This window comes from Haliotis cracherodii, unplaced genomic scaffold, assembly GCF_022045235.1.
Source record: "Haliotis cracherodii isolate W230 unplaced genomic scaffold, xgHalCrac1.p SCAF_4, whole genome shotgun sequence".
Lineage (NCBI taxonomy): Eukaryota > Metazoa > Mollusca > Gastropoda > Lepetellida > Haliotidae > Haliotis > Haliotis cracherodii.
In genome coordinates this window covers 41,507,538-41,530,543 of record NW_027266297.1, presented here as the reverse complement: position 1 = coordinate 41,530,543, position 23,006 = coordinate 41,507,538, and the positions used below count along the sequence as shown (strand labels likewise).

The following is a 23,006-nucleotide window of genomic DNA, read 5'->3' as shown; positions in this document are numbered from 1 at the left end:
TACAGTCACAACTATCACCAAGAGAAATATGACAACCTTCTTATCTCTTGAGTGCGTGTTTTACATTTTTGTGGATTGATACATAGAGTGTGTTTATGTCATGAATAATGCTCGTAATCTCTTTGTACTAATAGTTCACCCTAACGCTTTATCAAGTGAATCAGGCCTTACACCCATTCTTCACTTTCCGTAACCTGCATTCGGTTTTGTCCCAGAATGCTACGAGTGATCACGAATGGCCTTTTGCCTCAATCATACAGGCGATGGTATTGTCGTTGATAAATGTGAATAATGTGAACCGTAAACCGTCCTGGTACACTATACATCAGAGGGGCCCATTCAGGCGCAGGCTGGACTTTGAATGGTGAATGCCAAAACACATGGCGACATAACAAGCCAACTGTTTTAAGCTAAAACTCTAGGCCATAAGAATAAGGAGGGTACCTGCTTTCAGTGTACGTCCATCACAACGTATTGGGCAGAGATAGCCACCAGTTTCTTATTCATGTCTATAAAAGACCCGTGAAGGTCCGAGATAGAATAGGTCTTCATCAACCCATGCTTATCGTAAAAGGCGACTATGCTTGTAAGGGGCGACTAACAGGATGGGGTGGTCAGGCTCGCTGACTTGGTTGATGCATGCCATCGTATCCCAATTGCGTGGGTCGATGCTCATGATGTCAATCACTGGATTGTCTGGCGCAGACTCGATTATATACAGACCGCCGACATATAGTTGAAATATTGCCGAGTGATGCGTTAAACAACAAACAAACAAACTAACAAAGAAAGATGTAGATTGGACGGCCACAATGACTGCAGCCTGTGGCGGACAGATCCCAATCTTTCTCAACGAAAAAGGCTCAATCAAAATTAGCTTACCTTCTCATCATGGTCAACAGATCAATTGTTTTTAATCATTAGAACTACAAGCAGGGCTAAAGCAACCACAACTGGAGATTCTTTACAGAAAAGTCCAGACTGTTTGGTTATTTCTTGGTTAACGTATTTCTTTGTCAAAATCCTGGTCGGTACAGGCAAGAATAGTACTGTACCAAGACTGTGGAATGTATATTTTTGTTCAATTATTTTTTACTAAACACCCAGGCAACTCTAGATCAAACACATCCATGTCTAGTTTCTGGAGGAGGAAAGGTTCTTTTGGAAAAAAAAAAATATTTTCAAGAAATGTTTTCTTAGAGTAAGTGTAAGTCTAAATTGTCTAGGCATTACTTAGAAGTTGACGGATGACAAGATAGACACAATTTTTTATGGATAACAACAGTATTAAAGAAGTTGTTATCCATAAAAAATTGTGTCTATCTAGTGTAAGTCTAAGGCTAGAAATACATAACAAAGAAATACATAACAAAAAAGCCTGCTTGTTCTTTAATATATTCACATTGAAAAGACACGCACATGAACAGTCTTGAAAATATGGTTCTTTCGGACACGATCGGATATTGATTGATCCTGTATTAGAATAAAAGGTGCTAATACCTGCACTTATTAGAGGAAATAGGATATATAAACACAATGTCGTGTCGGTCTGGTATATTGATTGTCCTCCTGACAAAGGAGGCGCTGTGCCGATACAAAAGACTCCTTGGAAATTGATAAAGCAAAAGCGAAAGTAGAATACTGAGAAGGTTTCGTTTAATTGGTTGTTTACGAACCATACTGTTACGGTAAGCGCTGAGCTCTTGGCGCTGACAATCTACTTCAGAAAGTATTTTACATCTGAAGAATCCATATCGGTCTATTATCGAGGCAACTATGTTCGGTGGTAACAACTGGCGGCAACCAGAATTCATGTCAAGTCGTAAACGGAAGAGGGACTATGAATATGACGAGGTTGATCCATCAAAACGACTCAGAGGCGAACCTTCGTTGCGCACAAGATATCCCCACAAGCACAACTTTAACAATGTTGACGGAAAATCACAAAAATATGAACTTTTCTTTGGCTGGCGATCACCTTTCAGTCAACATCACCCAGTCACGTTCACAGTTGACAAGAAAGTTTTCAACTGCGCCGAGCAGTATTACATGTTCAGGAAGGCAGGTGATTGATGGGTTTTGTTTTCAAACATTTGCTGCCTGTGTTAACATATTTCCAAAACATTGTCCTATGATTTATATATAGGTTTTGACCTTTTTATGATCTAAGGATTTAAGTTTTACATAATACGAGTTGCAAATATATAAACAATCCAGTGAGCTACAGAGTCTCATGAGATACATATACATATGTATATATAATTATTAAAGTTTTTATGTTTTGGTGATAGCTGTTTTCATTTTCCAGCGCTGTTTGAAGACAAAGCTATTGAAGAGAAGATAATGAATGCCAGTGATCCCAAGGAACAGAAGCGTCTGGGCAAGCAGATCCAGAACTTCAACTTTGACACGTGGATGCAGCACAGCATGGAGGTTGTGGAAACAGGGAACATGGCAAAGGTGAGTCTGTGGGGGCGGTATGATGTACTTGGGGCGGTGGGGTAGCCTAGTGGGTAAAGCGTTTGCTATCGGCACCCCTTGTTTGATTCACCACAGTGTGTGAAGCTGGTGCCCCCTTCTGTGATATTGCAGGGAATATTGCTTGAAGCTGCTTAAAACCATACACACTTGATCACGTACACATGCCTTTTAGGGGTGTCATTGATCGGAAAGTGCAAAGAGCAATATGTTACTACTCAAAAAGTATCACGATATATATCGATATCGCAATTGATAACGAAAGTAGTTATTATTTATGTGTGTGTATATAAAAAAATCAAATCGAGACCTGTTATTAATGAAGCGGTTAAACCAAATAGGAACTAGGTCGATTCTTTAAATGTTTATGATTGAATTTCTGCCTATTTGTCAATCTTAACCATAATACTCTTAACAAATGTAACCGTTTCTGTGGCAATGAATTATTAATATATTATCAATATTCATAAATATATATCGATACAGTATCGACATTACACATTTATCGATATATGGTGATATACGATAACATCCCTACTTACCATCCTGTAAGTTAATTCTTTTACAATGTCACATTAAATGTGAGTAAGATAAATTCGGTGTAGCAGGATCACTCGGGGTATATGGGGTTTCATGCGCCTCATGCTACAATGTATAATATGATATGTCTTCTTATTTTTGTTCGCCCACAAACCAGAATTGTTATAATATTCTGTAAACCAATGAATATAATAAGCATGGCTTACTTTTTACTTAAAATCGAAACTATATATGAGATATTTTTGTTATGTTTCCAGTTTTCCCAAAATCCCAACCTGAAGAAGAAGCTGTTTGCCACTTCACCTCGACTGATGGTGGAGGCGAGTCCCTACGATGCTACCTGGGGAATTGCATTACACAAAAATGACCCCCGGGCTTGGGACGAGCGGACGTGGCAGGGTAAGAACTTGCTTGGCCAAATCCTCACCAAGGTCAGAGACAACCTGATGAGACAGGAAGGGGTTTTGGGTGACAAGGAAGAAGAAAGTAGGGAGAAGACAGGTTACAACACTGCGGCAATTTATAGTTCAGATAGGTATCACAGGAACAATTGTGATGATATGGACAGAAGAAGAGCGGAATGTCACAGTTTCAGTCACAGGGAGCGGAGTGAGAGTTATGGTCAAAGGACGAGCAGCAGTGGGTGTCCAGATAGTAGCAGAAGCGAAAGTTACTTGCAAACAAGAGCACCCAACAAGCTCAACTTTCAAAACATTGACGTCTTCGCTGACAGACATCTGAAGAATCCATATCGGTCTATTATCGAGGCAACTATGTTCGGTGGTAACAACTGGCGGCAACCAGAATTCATGTCAAGTCGTAAACGGAAGAGGGACTATGAATATGACGAGGTTGATCCATCAAAACGACTCAGAGGCGAACCTTCGTTGCCCACAAGATATCCCCACAAGCACAACTTTAACAATGTTGACGGAAAATCACAAAAATATGAACTTTTCTTTGGCTGGCGATCACCTTTTAGTCAACATCACCCAGTCGCGTTCACAGTTGACAAGAAAGTTTTCAACTGCGCCGAGCAGTATTACATGTACAGGAAGGCAGGTGAGTTGACAGGTTTTGTTTACAAACAATTGCTACCTGTGTTAACATTCTTCCAAAACATTGTTATGCGATTTTTATATAGGTTTTGACCTTTTTATGATCTAAGGATTTAGGTTCCACATTATACGAGTTGAAAATACAAGGCTAGGGGCCAGCAGTCGTATTAATTTGGAGACGCATTAATTTCAAGATTTACAGCATATAAACAATCCAGTGAGCTACAGAGTCTCATGAGATACATATACATATGTATATATAATTATTAAAGTTTTTATGTTTTGGTGATAGCTGTTTTCATTTTCCAGCGCTGTTTGAAGACAAAGCTATTGAAGAGAAGATAATGAATGCCAGTGATCCCAAGGAACAGAAGCGTCTGGGCAAGCAGATCCAGAACTTCAACTTTGACACGTGGATGCAGCACAGCATGGAGGTTGTGGAAACAGGGAACATGGCAAAGGTGAGTCTGTGGGGGCGGTATGATGTACTTGGGGCGGTGGGGTAGCCTAGTGGGTAAAGCGTTTGCTATCGGCACCGAAGCCCCTTGTTTGATTCACCACAGTGTGTGAAGCTGGTGCCCCCTTCTGTGATATTGCAGGGAATATTGCTTGAAGCTGCTTAAAACCATACACACTTGATCACGTACACGTGCCTGATTTGGGTGTCATTGATTGGAAAGTGTAAGAGCGATAAGTTACCACTCAAAAAGTATCACGGTATATATATCGATATCGCAATTGATAACGAAAGTAGTTATTATTTATGTGTATACATAAATAAATCAAATTGAGACCTGTAATAGATTAAGAGGTTAAGCCAAATAGGAACTAGGCCTATTCTTTAAATGCTTATGAATGAATTTCTGCCTATTTGTGAATCTTAATCATGATGCTCTTAACAAATGTAACCGTTTCTGTGGCAAAGAATTATTAATATATAATCAATATTCATAAATATATATCGATACAGTATCGACATTAAACATTTATCGATATATGGCGATATACGATAGCATCCCTACTTACCATCCTGTATGGACTTAAGAGAAGATATCTGTGTTTCCCTACAGAACTCAGGGGAGTACAAATACTGAATACCCAAGAAAATCAACTTTCAGTACCCAATGTGAATGGTAACAAGACAGTAAATACTCAATGGCTCAAAACACTATCTGGAGCCCTGTCAAAGTACACCATGCTTGTCCTCTGTGCTGAATAACTTGAGCATTGGTTGTCATAATGTGTGATCTGGTAGTAATCGTACAGAATAGATTATCACAGGCCGACGGGATGTCGACAGAATGTCTGTTTAAACATTCACGCACTTACCAAGTTACAAAACACGTACCACAATGAATGTGAATGCCATTATGAATGTCATTATGAATTGAATAACGCTTGCTAGGACTGCCAAATGACCCGATACTGGTCCCCTTTAACATACGTGGAGCACATGGTGATATATTAAGATAATATTTCGGAGGATAATAAAAAATATTCTCATATCTCCATGTCAGAATGATGAGATCTGATTGGTCCACGTGATCTTGATAAAATACTGCGTTTCCCGCCTTGGAGGGTAATACATTATCCAGCCAGGGAATAAATCTCTTATAACCCGCCAAGAGCAATACAGGTTGCACGTGGATTTCTGGGAGACAGAATAAATGCCTTATACCCCGGTTCAAAGCAAAACGCCGCACGCTTTTTCAGAGTCAATGGAAGTCACGTGACATTGCACACGTTAACCTCGGCTCAATCGAAACAGCTGTTTTCTATCAATGTTGAATTTGGGTTAATTCTTTTACAATGTCACATTAAATGTGAGTAAGATAAATTCGTTGTAGCAGGATCACTCGGGGTATATGGGGTTTCATGCTACAATGTATAATATGATATGTCTTCTTATTTTTGTTCGCCCACAAACCAGAATTGTTATAATATTCTGTAAACCAATGAATATAATAAGCATGGCTTACTTTTTACTTAAAATCGAAACTATATATGAGATATTTTTGTTATGTTTCCAGTTTTCCCAAAATCCCAACCTGAAGAAGAAGCTGTTTGCCACTTCACCTCGACTGATGGTGGAGGCGAGTCCCTACGATGCTACCTGGGGAATTGCATTACACAAAAATGACCCCCGGGCTTGGGACGAGCGGACGTGGCAGGGAAAGAACTTGCTTGGCCAAATCCTCACCAAGGTCAGAGACAACCTGATGAGACAGGAAGGGCTTTTGGGTGACGATGAATCGTTAAGTAGGGAGAAGACAGGTTACAACACTGCAGCGATTCCTAGTTCAGATGGGTATCACAGGAACAATTCTGATGATATAGACAGAAGAAGGGTGGAATGGCATCGATTCGGTCACAGGGGGCGGAGTGGGAGTTATGGTCAAAGGACGAGCAGCAGTGGGTGTCCAGATAGTCATTTACCATATCACTACAGTAGTGGGCAAGAATGGACAGGGAGGGATGACAGACAGAGGTTTGAGAGACGTACATTTGGAAACACGTATAATTATAGATCGGATAGACAAAGAAACCCAGGCATGTGTACACAAAAGACAGATTCGCGAGAAAGTTACAGCAGGGGGGATAGTGAGAGGGGTAGTTATAGTTATAGCAGAGAGGGGTTCGAGAGACAAGTATATTTCCAGATACCATAGAGATAGTGATGGGTTTTTTAGAAGCCCTATCACATCCCCGAGTAACTCGTGTCATTCCGGCAAAGCCAAATGGAGACTCGTGCCCCTCTCGAAGGATCCCATATTGGCGTTTCAACAGGAGAACGACTTCAAACAAGAACGATAACTCTTATTCAATCCGCGTCTATGAAGGCGCGAGAGGAGGGCTCGTTATTCCTGTTATAAAAGTGTCTTTGTCTTTGCAAGTATTAGTTTTTATAAATACGATTTTTATGATTAGACGAAATAAATGACAATAGGAAGGTGATTTTCGAATCCCCACATTGCATTACTTAGAATTATTCATTTTAGAATCCCAATAATGATTTTGTCTTTACCTTTCTTAAAGCTGCAATTCGGAGTTCAGAGTTCCAGATAAGCTTGATATATTGAATACCCAAAGAAAACTATCAATACCCAATGCGAATGATAACACGTGAATAAATAAACACTAATAATAATAATAATAATAATAATGATACATATTATTATTATGAGTTTATCGCTTTTCAGGAATTTGATATACATCTCAGATCATGACCATAATATTAAGCAAAAACAGCACGTGACAATTAAACATTTATGGTACATACGGCATTACACATGACATGAACTATGATGAACATTTAAATGAATTCAATGCATTAAATACACATTATAGATGATAAGATGTAAGATATAAAGACAACAAAATTTAGAGTTATTTTGAAGGAAATAAATAAGATAAACATATCCTTGAGTATAATACCTTAAGATTTGTTTGAAAAGAATTAAGATACTATTTGGAAACAAAGATGTATGTAAGAGTGACATAAAGTAAAAGATGACGAGGGATTTTAAGAAGTACTGGCAACATTACCGTATACCTGTATATTATAACACTTTATAAGGAAATGCCATTTTATTTTGTCTGGAGATATTTAGAAATAATTTAATATAAATACCAACACCATCGTATGACCATTGCAATTTTCAAACAATCGAACTATAATATTCAAATCATTTTATGGTGTTAAAATAAAGAGACAAGTACATTTTTACCAACATCTAGTCTGTAAGACATGTAACTGCGTCATACTGTGTGCTGGATATGGAATACTATACCTTTGGTATATTTGGTATTTAATTGAATAAAGTGTCAGGGTATAATACAATCTTAGTCCCTCACAGTTTAATAAGCCAGAATAAATGTACACATTGGGTGTTATAGCATCAATGATACGTCACTCATTTTGAACAGTTATCCCCCTTCTATTTATTACATTAAGTTTCCATTTATAACTTCTGTCATTTTTTACTTCTTATATTTTATACGCGGTAGCTTCTTTTCATTGTTATATATGTTAGAGAAAGATTTTCTTCTTTACAAATTTCGAAATAATTCGTTTGAATTTCATGTTTTTGAGTATACGATTTGTGGTATACTAATTATCATATATAGTTGAGAATGTTTATTTAGAAATCATTTTTTAAACAACTAGTTGCAAATAAAACAGTTTACTTGAGTCACTCTTATTAATGAAATAAATACGTGTGACGCGTATCAGACGCTACAGAGAGCTGTACATGTTGGGGGAACGTCGAGAAGCAGATCATCAGCCCAGAATATAATACCATTAAATATATTTTACTCACCACTTTTCTGATCCTGATGTGTAATCTATCAACATAAAACCACCTGTAAATATCTTTTTTTTTAAAACATCAGTTAAGTATCATTGTTACAGTACTAGTTGTGAAAACTGAAAAGAAATCATATCGGTAATTATACTTTCCAAAGTGCATGGAACTCTAGGTATGGGAGTCAATTTAATTAAAATCAGATCTTCGTTAGCGGTAGCGGTAGCAATAACTAAGATCTAATTTTAACGAGATTGCGAAATTAGGCGTGTTATGGCAAGTGTGTGAGTTATGTAACACCTTGTCTTTGCGTACAGTGTGCTGGTCCGTCTCCATTTCCCCGAAATCCGATTAAACGAACTAACAACAGCAACCCATACCTGTTACAGTGTCCATACAGTTGTAGTTATTTCGTAACCTGGGAGATCGCTTGTCCTATTTTGTAGTCTGATAGATGGACATTCTCGATCATCCAGTATTTTATATTGCCTTTTTATTATGATAATAAAAATACTGGAGAATGAAATACCCTAGGTAATCGAGGAAGATAGGGGAAGGATTATGTCATGGTATTGTCCACATTGCACTCGTACACATCTTAATGAAAATTAATAATATCGTGTATTGGGTGGTTACAATGGCGGGTGAGTATGGCTCCCAGGGTATTGTGACATGGTTGTGTGCCATGGCGACGTAGATATGCTGGATAAATCTTGTTTAGGTTCTAATATGTGAAAGCCCCCGTGGGGATTCCTTGTTAGAATCGACTACCAACAACCCATGCTTGTCGTAACGTGGTGACTTGGTGATCGGTGACTTGGTCGATTGTGTCATCGTACCCCGACGGCGTGGCAAATGATATCAATCACTGGTTTGTGTGGTCCACACTCAGGGTACAGGCTGTCGTGACTTGGTAGAGGAACGTTGGTGACTGCGTCTTAAACAAACAAACAAACAAACAAACAAAGCTGAGCGTAAAATCGCATTCATTCAGTGACCGATTTCATGTTCTACCCAGTTAATGTGTGTATATATAGGTCGTGAAAGAGAAACAAGTCCTAAATGTGATACCCTTCTTATCTATTGTGTGCCTATTTTATATCTATGTGAATGGCACGTATGGTGTATTTATGTCATGCATGTCTCTTTGTACTAATATTTCAACCTCAGGCTTTTCCAAGCGAATCAGGCCGTATACCCATTCGTCACAACTCGCCCCTTTCCGTAACCTGCGTTCGGCTTTGACTCGGAATGATACGAGTGGTCTCAACTTGTTTAATAGGCATTACTTAGAAGTTGACGGATGACAAAGTAGAGTGAGTGAGTTGGGTTAAACGCCGCTTTTTTACAGTATTCCAGTTATATCGCGGCGTGTCAGCTTACTGTTGGAGGAAAGCCCGAAATGATGCAGGTCTCAGACCGGATATAGTGCTAACAAACCTAGAAACATAATCGGGGCAAACCGGGATTCGAACCCACAATCATAGGTTTCTGGCGTGCCCAAGTGATGCAACTCTGCACAGCGAATCGCGGCGCCTTAGACGACTGGGCCCTCCGTGCCCCTGACAAAGTAGAGACAATTTATGGATAACAACTTCTTTATTTACTGTAAAGGCGACGTCTCGGTATATATCCTTATACCGTTGTCAAAAAAGTTGTTATCCATAAATTGTCTCTACTTTGGAGTGGTCACGAATCACCTCATTCGGAACTTGCACGATTATTGTCTTGGGTATTGTAAATTAATGTGAATGACATAAGGCCCTTTGATTTTATTTGTTGGTTTACAAATGATGAGCCAAAAATTCAACGTGGATGGTCGAAAAAAAATTCAACTTCATGATTAGTATTGCTACTAATGAATGAAACAAACTCGAATGTTACTACACCATCCCGGTATGATTGCGAAACGATATAGAAAGATAACTGATTTGTTTTGTCTTTTTTATAATGAAGATTGGCATGCGTATTACTCTCTATTTCTTACGAACACCGGTGGTAAAATCTCGTGTTTTATCCCTCTCATTTGTATTTCACCTAACTGTAAAACAGTCAGCAAAAAGTCGTTTTGTCATTTTGTTCATTTTTCGGTCTCGTAAACAAACTGAAACACTATAAGGCCTGATCATCCGTCAATCGTCGCTTGAACCCTATACAACAGAGCTGCACATGTACACTCATGTATAGGGGGCAATGGTCTGGATTGCTGACTCGGTTGGTGTATATTATGGTATTCCAATTGCGTGTGTCATGATGTCAGTCACTAGATTTCTGATCCATGGCAGACTCTATTATTTACAGACCACCGTCATATAGCTTGGAACATTGCTGAGTGCGGCGTTAAACAACAAACAAACAAACAAACAAACATTCCAGAGTTGGAACAGTGAATGCTAAAGCAGAGAGTGTACTTTCTGGATCGCGTGAAAACACGTTGGTAGCATGTTTACAAATAAGACATTATCACGATTACTGAGTGAATGAGGTGAGCTTAGTACTGGAATATATGGTGCTGACAAGCCAAGGATCATGATTAAATCGAATCTGGTATTCGTACCCGCGATCAACGGATCCTTGAGCGGCTAAGCGAGGCAACTCAGCCAATTGCGTAGCCTAAACTTATCGGTCACCGGAATAAGTATGATGCCTGTTTCAGTGTAAGACCATTAACACGTATTGGGCAGAGATTGCACTCAGTACAGTATCATGTCTATAAAGGTGGGAAAATGTTGATTGTGTGGCCACAATGACTGCCGGTTATGGCGCATGTGTTGTAGTATTTGTATACTTGGACTTCGTGATCTCACAAGCCACCTTTCACTTGTTTGTGTATTATCCATATCCATATCCTTGCTGTGTGTAGCATTGCTAACACTATCAACTACTAGTCTATCACAGCGATAAAGATGCATATTATTGCTGACTGACCAAACTCACTCTGAATAGTCTCTTGGGGTAAAAATAAAGAATTACGATTGTCTGTAGGTCTTAAATATGTTAATGTAAAACCTCAATTTATTGTCACCAACTTTGCCCAAATAAGCCATTTGAAAAGTCACGCACATGCACATTCTTGAACTTATGGTGGTAATTCGTACACGACAGGATGTTTACTGACTGATATTCGAACAACAGGTGCACTTGATCTGAAATGTATTACAAATGGCCATGAGTGAGTGAGTTGGGCTTAACGCCGCTTTTAACAGTATTCCAGTTATATCACCGCGTGTCAGCTTAATGTGGGAGGAAAGCCCGAAGTGATGCGGGTTTAAGACGTTTACCACTTCGGTGAAACCCACGAGCACGGGTATGGTGCTGACAAACCTAGAAACATAATTGGGGCGAACCGGGATTCGAACCCACGATCGTAGGTTTCTGGCGTACCGGGACGCAACTCTGACAAATGGCCACGATAAACACGGGATTTGTATAAGACTCCCCGGTGTGTGTATTTATACCAACGGGAAAAAGTAACATGTATACATGTAAATTAAAGTTCGATAAAAATATATTCTGAAATTAAATAATGTATATTTCAATACATATTCACGAAGTCATCTCGACTTGAAGGTCGTGATTCACAATTTGCTCGTTTATGTTCATGAGCGCTCACAATTTGAATGTTTGCGTGTTTGATGGGAGCATGGTACTCACACTCGTGGTTTTTTAATGTGAATAGCACACAATGGTTGTTTAGCCATCGGATGCTCATAAAAACGCTTTTTGTGTAACTGTAAATAGCGTTTAGGCAATGCCACGGTTGGTTGAATATCAACGTCAACGCGCCGTGGATATGTTGCAAACCGTGTTTTGTTTGTTTGTTTGTTGTTTAACGTCGCACTCAGCAATATTCCAGCTATATGACGGCGATCTGTAAGTAATCGAGTCTGGACCAGACAATCCAGTGATTGACAACATGAGCATCGATCCAAGCAATTGGGATCGATGACATGCATCAAAACCAAGTCAGCGAGTCTGACCAGCCGATCCCGTTAGTCGCCTTTTACGACAAGCATAAGTCGCCGTTTACAGCAAGCATGGGTTGCTGAAGGCCTATTCTACCCGTGATCTTCACGGGCCTGCAAACCGTGAGGAATGGCGTAAAACGAAGTTGCCAGATATTTTAAGGTTCAGGGAAACACAATATCATCTTTTTGAAGAAATTATCAACAGCAGGGCAAAACTCATGACTTGCCAAGGGCCGGTCGTCCAAATGTCACGCCCCGCCAATAATACAACCATATTTGGTTAGTGCATCTAGGGAAACGGTGTGTTTTGGCGCCAGACACGCAAGTGGTTGTGTTTGTGCGATTTTTCGATCTTCTCACCAAATGTCTGCAGTACCTCATTCTTTCCACACAAATCAATCCAAATACATGCCGAATGACCAATTCACTTTTGGTGTTAGTTTTGTATGGATGTCGGCAACACTCTGGCAGATATCTACGCCTCTGTGGTCTAGTGATAGAGCGTCCGCACGAAGAGCTGAAAGTCCGGGGTTCGAGCCCCAACCGCGTCTTACGAAGAGACGTTAAAAGATGGTACTTGGTGTTATTCTGTCTGGCGCTCGGCATAAGGGGCTAAAACAAGGACCGGCCGGCTCGAAGTCAGTATGTTGTGTCTGAGTGGGGTATTCATGTTAAGCTGCGGCATGGTATCTCAGTGGGCTAGCACTATAAAATCGGCATCAGTCCGTACAAGCAGCCACACACACACATGCATTTCGCTATATAAGTGCAATAATCTTGGACGCGACGTAAAACCTCATTTCACCTCTCCTCACTTCACCTCACCATTCACGATTTTACTACTTTTGCGTTTCTTTTTTTGACAGAGTATATTAAGTTGTTATTTTCAATAACGTAATTTTTACACTTTATGTGAAGCACAGTTACTATTTTCCGCTAGTATATTATATACACAATTGCGAAAACAAAAGTGAAAGTAGACAACTATGAAAGCGAAAGTAGAATACTGAGAAGGTGACGTTGCAACTATTTAATCGTTAAACAAACCTCTCATAGTGATTGGTAAGCACTGCGTGGTGCATTGCATGAACACTCTTCTCTTCAAATCGGATTCGAGATGCTAATCATTTCCTTCAGAAAATTGAATTGGGTTATATCAGGTAATGTAAACATTAGCAGGATCTGTAAATCAAGAATTTGAAATATTCATCTGTCTATTCTTGGGAAAAACTTTCGTTGGACGCATGACATGTCCTCTCAAGTTCGCGGAAGCATTCCTACTGAGTTACCTCCCATCATACACAGGACATGGCGCTGAACACTAGAAATTCTGCACGTGCATTATCATTGATAATCGTAATGTCGACTTTCACTGTGTAAAAAATCGATAATGTCGGATAAAAATAATTGCTGGGAATTAGAGTTGGAACAAGATTCAAAGTCAAGTCGAAAACGGAAGGGGAACTTTGCAGATCGCAAGTTTGATACACCAAAACGACGCAGAAGCGAAAGTTACTCGCAAACAAGACAACCCAACAAACGCAACATTCCCAACATTGACAGCTTCGCTGACAGACAGTCAGAGAAATATGAACTTTTCTTTGGCTGGCGATCACCTTTCAGTCAACATCACCCAGTCAAGTTCACAGTTGACAACAAAGTTTTCAACTGCGCCGAGCAGTATTACATGTACAGGAAGGCAGGTGAGTTGGCAGGTTTTGTTTACAAACCATTTGCTGCCTGTTTGTTATTTTATGGCCGCTTCTATTGATATTTATATTTTTGGTAAACGAACATTCAAAATTAAATAACTGAATTTTTGTGGATTGTTGAATTCACCATTTGAAACGGGAAAATAACTTGCCCTGAAGAATGACCCTGTCATCCTCATGTAATTCCATTTCCAACCAAATGCAGATTTAAGTAGATTCTACCCACAGTAAACATGCTAAAGGCCCTTTTACGTTTATCCCTATGTAAACACAGAACATATTGAAGAAAGCTTCTGTTAAACTCTTTGTTTAAATAATATGGTTTACATTTGTTATCCCCAAACTAAATGGTAGGCTGTCTCATTAAACTTATTTGAAAACATTTTTGAAAACCTATTTAAAAACATTTTTTAACTGATGTTGAAATGGAACTCTGAATCCATTTACTTCCCTTCCACTTGCCTACTTTCAAGATTTTGAGAAATATATATTGCAAGAGAACCTTGATCCAGAGGATCAACTAGGCGCCCAAAAAGTTTGGTGGGGGCCAAAAAGAGTTTATAACTTGGACACGGTTAAGATGCCCACAGTATATGTACAATTGAGAGTATAATGAGCATGATGAGAGGAATGCACATATGCTACCAGGACTGGCCCTTCTGTTCATCTGTCCGGCACTCCCAAAGGAGTTAGAACCTTGATCATAACATGCAAACCAATATTATCCCCACCCTATAAAAAACAGATACATTGTATACATTTGTTTGTTATGAAGAGAATAATACCTTTGATATGATTTATCCTGGATCATAACATGGAAACGGTTCAGATCTTTATCCTAAATTTGTATATAGAGAAATACATGTTCATGCTGTTAAATTTGCCATCCACCCATTTTAAATGCTGAAAGAGTCAAAATTACGAAATATTTATATTTGCAGTATTATATACATGTACTATGCAAATGTATATTTTGCCATGTTTGCGTAAATATCCAGGTGAGCGATACAGGTCCTATGGGTCTCTTGTTTTCAAGGAACAAGGGGTATGCATCTTCCCAAGGCAAAGGAGCTACCTGACTATAAAAGTCCAGTTTCCACACTTGCCGAACCAGACTAGAATTATGGAGTTATATTTTGGCTGGACTAATGAGTCTATGATTAGTCCAGTCATAATCGCTTAACGAAATCAACATTCGGTTCGTAAACTGCCGTGCAGAACTCTGTTGATCGGAGGATTTGCAAATCATGTGTACCATCAACTTATTTTCAAAATCTAATGTTTTTAATCAAGGTGCTCACATGATTTGATGCACATTGCGAAGTAAGATTGTTTTATTACAATATATATCTTGATTATCATTCAAATCATCTTCACTGGGTGCTGCCTCATTATTTGATGCAAATTTTCAGAGGTGGTATCTGATTGGTCAGTAGGACGCGATATAAGAGACATAACCATAATAGCCATTGGTGGCGCTACGATCAAACTAAGAACTTCTGGCAAGGGTGGAAAGTGGACTTTTACAGTCAGTTAACTCCCTTGCCTCGGGAAGATGGAAAAATGTATTGGGTGTTTGAAATATTGAATTTATCAGAATTGTAGATTGCATGTTACATATGACTGATGTTTCTGTTCTGGTAGACTCAGTGTTCAATGTGTCAGTGGTTGATTTGCTTCACTGAAACCTTGAAACTGTCATCCACAGTAGATTATAATCATGTGGAATGAGTATGTATTTTTAAACGTACCACATATCAACGGCTTCAGATCCTAATGTTCATGCCTTGGACCCTCAAAATATAGTAGTCCATTTGACTAAAAAATTGAGGAAGCCATGGTCAAATGTCTCTACTTGTTTATGCATTACTTCATAATTCAGTATTTAAAACATTGTTATATGATTTTGGTAGAAGTTTTGGCCTCTTTATGATCTAAGGATTTAAGTTTTACATAATACGAGTTGCAAATATATAAACAATCCAGTGAGCTACAGAGACTCATGACATATATTTATACATTTGCTGCCTGTGTTTACAATTTTGCTTTTTTTCGGCTGACACTTGTTTTCATTTTCCAGCGTTGTTTAAAGACAAAGCTATTGAAGAGAAAATAATGAATTCCAGTGATCCCAAGGAACAGAAGCGTCTGGGCAAGCAGATCCAGAACTTCAACTTTGACACGTGGATGCAGCACAGCATGGAGGTTGTGAAAACAGGGAACATGGCAAAGGTGAGTCTGCAGGGGCGGTATGATGTACTTGGGGCGGTGGGGTAGCCTAGTGGGTAAAGCATTTTCTCGTCACACTGAAGCCCCCTGGTTTGATTCCCCACAGTGTGTGAGGCTGGTGTCCCTGCCATGATATCATATGGAATATTGCTAAAAGTGGCGTAAATGCATACTCACTAACTTATGATGCAATTACCATTTTGGTTGTCATGGATTAGAAAGTTTAGTATTGATATATCTACTCTTATAACAAAATTAGTTATTATGTATGTGTTTACATAGAAAATGCCTCTCAAGACCTGCAATAAATAAAAAGAACTTGGCTGATCCATTAAATTTTAAAAATTAAATTTCTGACTTCTTTTGACCATCTTTAACTTACCCATGGTGATCTAACAAATGTGAAGGTTTCTGTGGCAATGAGTTATTAATTTATTATTCTTAAATGTATATCGATACAGTATCGACATTAAGCATTTTTGGCGATCTACGATGACATCCACAATTACCATTCTATGTGAACCTAGAGCAGATACCTGTGTTTCCCTAAAGACTAGGGCTGTTACAATTCACTCACGTATTCGTCTCATAGTGTATTCGTTGTAGCCCTACTAAGGACCTGCAGATAAGCAGTGTATTTGCATAATATACCCCAGATAAAGCACCAATCAATGTATGACATTTTTTACAAATCCAACAGGATTATAACACTGTGCATACATACCAAGTGTAACCTTTTAAGCTTGGGTATCTGTATTTCTTTACAGACATGTATGTACTGATTGAATGCAGGCATACATGAACTCTACTGCAGTGAATAATGCACAAAAGTGCCTTCCCTTGCTTATCATAATTTAGACATTTATTATATACTTCAGAGTGAAAGACTACATTTTCTGAAGTTAAGAAAAGGGATATTTCCACTGCAGTGAACATAACACTTGATAACACTTTGATAGAACTATTGTCATACAAGAGTTACCTTCCCTTAAATTGTCTCCCTTTATCATAAGTGTCTGGCTCGTACACAAACTGTTACTCTCCTTTTTTACACTAGTTTCACATTGACAAGACAAAATAATGACAGATTTATGGAGTTACTATCACTTCTTACTGTTTGGTATTCCCTGGAAAAATATTCATTATGACGGTCATAATATGACCTGTAAATTTCTAATTTAACCCGTCAATCGAGACTGTTTGTTTTGCAAAGCGCCCTTTTTGTTACTTGACCAGCGTGTATTCTTTCGCCTCCAACAGCGGTGTCCTAGTTTTCCAAATATTTTGTTAAAAATGATTTTGTATATAATCATATTTAAATGTATGATAAAGAAGTTTCGTGACCCTAAATGTTTTTGGATACTTTTGTTTATATTTATTAAGATTTTGCAGACCACCTCTGTGGTCCAGTGGTAGAGCGTCCGCCCGGAGAGCGGAAGGTCCGGGGTTCGGTCCCCAGCCGCGTCATACCAAAAGACGTTAAAAGATGGTACTTGATGTTACACTGTCTGGCGCTCCCCATTAAGGGACTAAAACAAGGACTGGTCACCTCGGAGTCAGTATACTCTGTCTGAGTGGGGTAGTCATGTTAAACTGCGGCATGGTATCTCAGTGGGCTAGCACTATAAATCAGCATCAGTCTGAACTAGTAAAAGTAGCCACACACACACACGTGCTTGTACATCGCTATATAAGTGCAATAATCTTAGACGCGATGCTAAACCCAATTTCCACCCACCTAAGATTTTGCAAACTATTTAAGTCGCAAATACAAGGGATGGTGAACCATCCATGTGTGTCGGGTAGGGAGAATTTATGTATAAACAATATGTTTGTTATGTTTCCAGTTTTCCCAAAATCCCAACCTGAAGGAAAAGCTGTTTGCCACTTCACCTCGACTGATGGTGGAGGCGAGTCCCTACGATGCTACCTGGGGAATTGCATTACACAAGAATGATCCCCGGGCTTGGGACGAGCGGACGTGGAAGGGTAAAAACTTGCTTGGCCGAATCATCACCAAGGTCAGAGACAACCTGATGAGAAAGGATGGATGTTTGGGTGACAAGGAAGGAGAAAGTAGGGAGAAGGCTTCAGCAGTTGGTCGTTCAGATCGGTATCATAGGAACACTAATGATGAAATTAACAGAAGAAAGAGTTTGCACAGTCTGAGTCACATGAAGAGGAGTGAGAGTTGTGGGCAAAGGACAAGCAGCAGTGAGTGTCCAGATAGCCATGGGAAGTGCTCACAGAGTAGGGATAGCGACCAGAATAGAGGAAGTGAAAGGACAGGCAGTGGTGGCAGAGAGAGGTTGGACAAACTTAAATCTGGAGGCAAGCGTGTGTCCAGATGGGATAAGGATAGTGATGGCAGTCTGAGTAAACAAAGAAGTCCTGTCACTAAGAAACAGAAGACAGACCAGGGAGAAAGTTACATCAGAGGGGATAGCGAGAGGAAAAGAGATGGCAGTCCTGGTAGACACAGAAGTCCTGTCACTAAGAAACAGAAGACCGCCCAGGGAGAAAGTTGCAGCAGGAGGGATAGTGAGAGGTTAGGGGAGACAGGGGAGGAGGGGACATGTGGGAGGAGCTGGAATAAGGAACCCAGAAGAAAAGACTGTGAAAGGTCGAGGAGTGACAGCCAAGGGACAAATAGTGAGAATAGCAGCAGTTCCAGTGAAGATAGTGACAGAGGCAGCAGTGTGATTGGCCAGACTTCCAAAGCTGGCAGGCATCTGAAAAAGAAAAAGAAGCAGAAGAAGAAGAAGAGGAGGAGCAGAAATGACAGCCAGAAGAAGAATGATGAACACAGTAGTAATGGCAGTGAAATGTCACACCAGGATAGAAAGGAGAGAAGGAAGGAGCATAGTGACAGTAATAGTTCAAGCAAATGTGAGGATTTGAAGAGAAAGGAAAGAAGGAACAAGACTGCCAAGCTTGATAATCAAGGGGAAGAGGAGAGAGTGGATGGCGAGGACAATGGTGTGGTATTAGAGGGAGAAGAGAGACAAGATGACAAGTGCATGGACACTGACAAGGATGTTGGTAGCATACAGCTGAGGGTGATGACTGAAGGCAAGGGTAGTGGAAAACATGGTGGCCAGGGACAGAAGAGCTACAACACTGAAGATGGAAAGAGAGTGTCCAGTAGTGTCCGACACAATAGACATTGTGAGATTGGGGCAGGGAGTGAGGGAGATGGAGGGGAGAAGCAGAGCAAAGAAGACACAGTGACTGAGAAGCCACTTCATGGAGGTACACAGGAGACAGTGTTAGGAGTGTCTGAGACAGGCAGTGAGACTAGGAGGGAGGAAGGTGTTCATCAGGAAAGTAAGAAAGATGACAGTTTGGGTATGAATGCAAAAGGAGAAAGTGAGAAAGCTGATGAACAGTGTGACAAAGCAGGCAGTGAGGCTGAGAAGAAAAAGAATGGAGAAGATGTTGATGAAACAGAGGCCTCTGATAAGGTACACATAGAGCATGTGTCAAGGGAGAAAGTGGACATTGAAAACACAATTGATGATAAAGAAAGTCAAAAGTCAAATAATGAAAGCAAGAGAGTGGACAGAGATGTAGCAGGTGACGATGAGCCTCAGGAGGAAACCATGATGAATGTATTCGAGGACCACAAGATGGCAACTGAAGGTTGTGGAGCAGAGGAAGGCAATGAACAAGTTAAGGAGGATGGCAAAGGAGCTCATGCAGAGGGTCAGAAGATTTGTATCAAATCATTCAAGAAATCTACCAACAGACACTATCGTAACAACAAGAAGTTTAGTGATAGCGAGTCTGGCGGGACGAATGGTGGGAGCAGAAAGTCCAGGAAACATGTGGACAGTGGAAACGATGGAAGGAGGTCTAGATGGAAAAGTGATGACAGGATGGTTAGTGTGGATAGGGGCAGTAAAGATGTGTCTAGCAGGACTAGCAGGAGTACAAGCGAGACTAGACATGCTAGCAGGAGGTATATTGCTGATAGTGAAACATCCAGAAATCATAAAAGGGATAGGAGTTCAAGGAAATGTAGTGTTGACAGGATGTCTCAAGGGAAGGATAGTGAGGTTACTGAGAGGCACAAGGATGTCACCATGAAACATAGTGAGGTTTCTAAGAAGCACAAGGACATGGCCAGGAAGGTTTTTGAGAAGGACAAGAATGTGGACAGGAATGATAGTGAGGTTTCTAAGAAGGACATTAATGTGCTCAGGAAGGATGGTAAGGGTTCGAAGGACAAGGACAAATATAGTAAGCACATACATGATAGAAAGGTTAGAGGAGGAGATGATAGTGATGCAAGAGTGGGTGAAAGTCCCAAGGAGCATAATCGCAGGAAACAAGGTAATGATAATTATTCAAGTAAGGACCAAAAGAAGAAGAAGAAAAACAAGAAAAAGCAGGAGATAAATGAGAAGAGGAATAAAAAGAAAGCAAGGAGAAAAGAAATCAGAGCACAGAGAAAAGCCGAGGAAAAGAAAGGGAATAGGTGTGTTGGTCAAGGTCACAATGATAAAGGTGAAGGATGATAGGGACAGTGAAGTAAGAGATGGTCAAGCCTGTGGAGTGGCAGACAGTAGGGGTGTCTCGATTCACCGATATGTATCACAAATTTACTCCTGTTGATAAGATACCTACGTATCAATTCTTGTTTTTGTACTGTATTGATTTTCAGAAAGTAAAGTTTTACAAATATTTACAATATTGTACTGATACAACTGAGGCTAGCATTACCTTACTGCATATCTTGAATCAAAATGCTCTGGCTGATTGCATTACATGTTACTCAACATTTGATAAGGATATGTTTATGATACACAAAAATGAATTTCATAATATGTCAAGTGTATATTTAAGTAGAATGACATGTCTGATTATCCCCCATCTTCCCGAGGCAATTGAGTTAACTGACTATAAAAGTCCAGTTTCCACCCTTTCCGAACTAGACCGGTATTATGAAGTGACAGTTTGGCTGGACTAATGAGTCTATGCATAGTCCAATCAAAATCGCGCAACGAAATCGAAATCCGGTTCGTAAAATGTCATGCATAGTTCGGTCAACTGCAGGATTTGCAAAGCATGTGCACAACTAACTCATTGTCAACAAATATTTTCTATATCTTTAATGTTTTTAATCAAGGTACTCACGTGATTTGATGCACTTCGCGATGTTAGACTCGTTTGATCACAATATAGATCTTGATTATCCATCAGATCGTCTTGACTGGGTGCCACCGTTTTGTTTGAAGCAAATGCTTGTGATACGTCAGGTTGAATCTGATTGGTAGGTAGGAGAGGCATAGAAAGGACATTACTCGTAATAGCCACTGGTGGCGGTACGATCGAGCCCAGGAATTCCAGCCTAGTTCGGCAAGGGTGGAAACTGGACTTTTAAAGTCAGTTAACTCTCTTGCCTCGGGAAGATGGATTATCCCTACAAGTGGAGTAGTATACTGTTGTATGATTGGAACCAATTGAAATGAACCTGTCATGCAATTTGAACAGAAACTATTTGCTAGCAACAACCTCTAGGTACAACATGTGACATAGAGAATTTCACTACAATGTTGTAAGTTCAGGATCACACACTATGTATGGTATCATGAGTCAAATATCATGATACGTATCAATTGTGAAATCCCTAATAACATGAATAGAAAGGTGTTTAGGTAAACTACAAGATAATAACGTTTCATTGTAGGGTGTCATAGTCTTCAGTGAGTAAATAGTGCTATTACAATGCATGTCTTCATATGAATTGTAGAGTGAACAAAAAGGTTACGGCTAATTAATTTTAGGGAGATATTTTTTTTAATTGTGTGCTCAGTCTTCCTTACAAAAAATATTCCCCAAAATATTCATGATCCCCAATATTTTTGTTGAGTATATTTCCTTCTGAGAAGGTATTCTCTTGTTAGGATGCTGGTTGTGTCCAGAGACTACATACAGTGCATATGATCAAGTATTATTTGAGAAGTTACCATTCCTTTCATTTTGTAGGATTTTTTGTGGTTGTATCGTGTGGTGTCGGGCAAGTAAAATAAACTGAAACTATTGATATTTTTTGTTTATGGCGTTTTACTCCTGTTCATTGAATCTGTAAACTGAGATATGTAACAGTATCCCCTAATTTCTGTTATTGTCAGTCTTTGGTATAGGAGGAAACTCAGTTTGTGTGTGTGTTTTTCATACTTTGTCAGTGATATCAGGGATAGAACTTTTCACTAGCTTATAAACAACAGAGCAGTACAATAGTAACAGTTTAAAGAGAATATTATTATCTACTCTATTTGCTCTCTAGGTTGACTAGAAATGATGCTCAGTCCCTGAATTTAGTAAGGGGAGGGGATATCACTATATTCTGTAATATATTAAATATATGCATTATCTCTTATTTTTCATATTTGCTTACCATGTGCAAATTAAGTTCATAAATCAATATGTCTTCAGAAAACTTTATGTCCAAAATAACACCGTTGCATCCTGAAAATATTTACTCTTCAGTCTTTATTGATCACAGATATCATGGATATGTTTAATTGTATTCCTGATATATTTATGAATCCATATTTTTCTGAACTTTGTTTAGTGTTTTTTGTGGTCCTATAGTATGCTAGGGGGACGTCTGAGGCACCGCGATTCACTGTGCAGATATGTGTCCCTTGGGCACGCCAGAAACCTGTGATTGTGGGTTCGAATCCGGGTTCGCCCTGATTATGTTTC

The 23,006-nt window shown here is 39.5% G+C and overlaps 1 protein-coding gene across 1 annotated transcript; it reads left to right on the top strand.

Moving 5' to 3' along the window:
* The first annotated feature begins 1,674 nt into the window (after positions 1-1,674).
* Positions 1,675-22,749, top strand: LOC139480196 (E3 ubiquitin-protein ligase RBBP6-like). The gene is made up of 8 exons (XM_071263224.1): positions 1,675-2,065; positions 2,309-2,460; positions 3,276-4,080; positions 4,386-4,537; positions 6,107-6,506; positions 13,851-14,054; positions 16,144-16,295; positions 18,140-22,749. The coding sequence occupies exons 1-8, from the start codon at positions 1,777-1,779 to the stop codon at positions 20,810-20,812; spliced, it is 4,827 nt and encodes a 1,608-aa protein (XP_071119325.1). The 5' UTR covers positions 1,675-1,776; the 3' UTR covers positions 20,813-22,749.
* The last annotated feature ends 257 nt before the right edge of the window (positions 22,750-23,006 follow it).

Coding starts and splice junctions, on each gene's coding strand:
- LOC139480196 (XM_071263224.1), top strand. CDS start 1,777: ATGTTCGGTGGTAACAACTGGCGGCAACCAGAATTCATGTCAAGTCGT. Junction 4,538..6,106: donor AAACAGGGAACATGGCAAAG/GTGAGTCTGTGG, acceptor TTATGTTTCCAG/TTTTCCCAAAATCCCAACCT. Junction 14,055..16,143: donor TTACATGTACAGGAAGGCAG/GTGAGTTGGCAG, acceptor TTCATTTTCCAG/CGTTGTTTAAAGACAAAGCT.